Consider the following 2908-nt stretch of genomic DNA (forward strand, 5'->3'; position numbering starts at 1 on the left):
ACAACAAAAACCTATTCGAGGGATAACTCGGGATACTAATCACAACTGACAAGCCCGACACTTTATCCACTCGGCTACGTATTAATTATGTGATAAATAAACTAGAAAATAAAGACAGTGTATCAGCCTGTGGATTGGGGTCTATTGTTTTGTTGTTGTTTTCTTGATAATCTGAGAAATACTATATACCGACCATAGAGATCCGGATAATTAGTATTTGACTGGTCCGGTTTTAAGATTTACTTCGCACTTAAAAATGGCTGCGCCCATGCTGAAAGTGCTGGACGTGTTCGTCGGTTCAGAAACAGGACTTTTAAAAGGAATCAACGTTTCCAAAGCCGAGTGGTTGAATTTACACGACACAGAATCTGTAGATAAATCAAAAGAAATTGTATCATTGTGTTGGAAAGACGAAACGGAGACTGATGTGTGTATTGGTTCCAAAGACAGAACTGTGACGATTTGGAATTCGGCGACTCGAACCTTTTCCGATTCATTTACTCTTGGGACAGAGGAATCAAAACTTCGAGGTGTCAGATTGCTGAACGGTGATTTTGTTTCATGTGTTGATACAGGACTTGTCCGTTTGTGGAAAGATGGCGAGGTAGAGTCCGAGATAAATGCTGGGAAGGACGTGTTTACTTTCGAGCAAAATCCAACTGAGAGAAATATTTTTGCTACAGGAGGGAAAGAAAATGAGCTCAAAATATGGGACATAGAATTAACGGAAAATCCAAAATTTACCGCTAAAAATGTGAGAAATGACTGGCTTAATTTACGGGTACCTGTTTGGGTCACCTGTGCAAGGTTTCTACCAAAGTCTGAGAAAATTTTCACTGCAACAGGTCACCATCAAGTGAGAATGTATGACTTGAAAGCACAGAGAAGGCCGGTTCTAGATATGTCATTTGACGAATATCCCATCACAGCTCTATCTCTCTGCCCTAAGAATGAAAACGAAGTCGTGGTTGGGAATACGGTTGGAAAATTAGCAGTTTTGGACATAAGAAAAGGGCGACCAGTTCAAGTGTTTAGGGGTCTCGCAGGTGCCATCCGGGCAGTCGAACATCACCCTACATTGCCGGTTATAGTGTCCTGTGGGTTGGATCGATATCTGCACATTCACTCGACGGATGACAAATCTCAACAGAAAATCTACTTGAAATCTCGACTCTCCGCTCTCCTTCTAAAATCTAGCTGGGATGGGAATGATGTGGACAATGAAGAGGAAGTGGTCGTCAAAACGGAGGTCGTCTCAGACGAAGATGGAAATGACGACGAAATCTGGGGGAATATGGAGGTCGTCCAGACGAAAACCAAAAGAGAGGATGTGAAGAATTCTAACAATAAGAAAAAAATCAAAAGAAAGCAAACTGGAGAAGAATCAGGGGAATTTGATAAACAGTCAAAGTCGAAAAATGTTAAAAATAAGAAAAGGAAAACTGGAATAAAAGCTTGATTGTATATTGATTTTGAGTTTTTATGTACTGTGTTTTACAGTTGTTAAAGAGGCATGGTCACAATTTTGATGATTTATTCTTCAATTTTCATAAACATGTCAATGGATACAAATCATCAATCTATTTATTTTGTTCTGTATAAGATAAAGTGCATTATTGATAGGAATAATTTTAAACTATCAGAGTATTTCTTTCAAGGTTAAACTTGTATAATGTTGTACTAGTCAAAATACTTTGACAAATGGGAAACTATTAGGAAATTACAAAGTATCCAATGATCAATCAGAATGGAGCTAAAATACAAAAAAAAAAATTAGAGATATCAATAGGTACAATACCGACCAGACCCAACATAACATAAAGCAGACTCCAACGACTCCGTTCAGGGTCTGCTACAAGTCTCCTATGGCAGACCTAGACTGACCCCAGGCTGATCCAGAGTGGACATAGAAAGCAGACTCCAATTTCAGAAGCAGACCCTTAATAAAATTGTGTTGTCACCGAAAAACTGACCAAATGTCTGTATTTGTGTATTGGGAATATACCAGGGACAGACTTACAGGCGTTAAGAAAAAAAGAGGGGTCTGCTTCGATGCTTAAAGTGGACTCAAAAATAGATCCCAAGTGGACCCTGAGAAGACGCAAACTTTTAAAAAGCAAAACTGGGGTCAGCTTGCAGCATCTGATTAGATTTTATCTGGACGGTACTGTAACTTGGCCAACTTTTATAACTTCATTGAAAATAAGGAGAGTCACCAAAACTGAGGAAGTGACAGATTAAGACAATATTTGCTATCATATTCATTTGCAAGTCAGGGTTGGGGTCAATTACTTTGAAAAGTAAATTAAATACTTTGAAATACATTGAGAATTTTATCAATTACTTGCAATTACAATTACATTGATTTTTTAAAATGTAATTAATTACTCACATTTACTTTGATAAATGTATATTAATTCCATTTCTATTACTCTTGTTTTATTTTTTTAAATCTTGAGAACATGTGCATATACATATATAAACAACATTAAGATATACAAGGCTTTATGTACGGTAATGTTTTTAAAGGTTGAAGTTCAGTTAAATGATTATTTATAGATTTCTTGAAAATTTCTAGAAAATTTTTCTTTAAAATTAAATTCACCAAGTACCATAAAAATGATTGACTTCATGTTTGGTTCTGAACAATATTTTCTCTATAGTGAATTAATTTTTTATTCACATAACTATGTTTATTCAGAAAGTACAACTTTTGGCTGTACAACATATTAGTATATAAATACACATGTAATTATGGCTATAATTCACAAGAATGTGATGGTGTTTTAGGTACCTGTGTTCCCGTTTTGCACACATTTGATAACTGGGTGTGATTTGTGTTGTGATAGCAATTAGATCTATAGTCTGCTTTCAGTCAAAGATTTTACCTGGGTGTTTTATCATTCAT

At 36.0% G+C, this 2908-nt stretch overlaps 1 protein-coding gene across 1 annotated transcript; it reads left to right on the forward strand.

The window, feature by feature from the left end:
* Positions 1–215: 215 nt before the first annotated feature.
* LOC105318087 (WD repeat-containing protein 74) lies at positions 216–1464 on the forward strand. Its single transcript, XM_011415008.4, has one exon. It carries the CDS (start codon positions 257–259, stop codon positions 1457–1459), a length of 1203 nt encoding a protein of 400 aa, XP_011413310.3. The 5' UTR covers positions 216–256; the 3' UTR covers positions 1460–1464.
* Positions 1465–2908: the final 1444 nt, after the last annotated feature.

This window comes from Magallana gigas, chromosome 10, assembly GCF_963853765.1.
Source record: "Magallana gigas chromosome 10, xbMagGiga1.1, whole genome shotgun sequence".
NCBI classification, from domain to species: domain Eukaryota; kingdom Metazoa; phylum Mollusca; class Bivalvia; order Ostreida; family Ostreidae; genus Magallana; species Magallana gigas.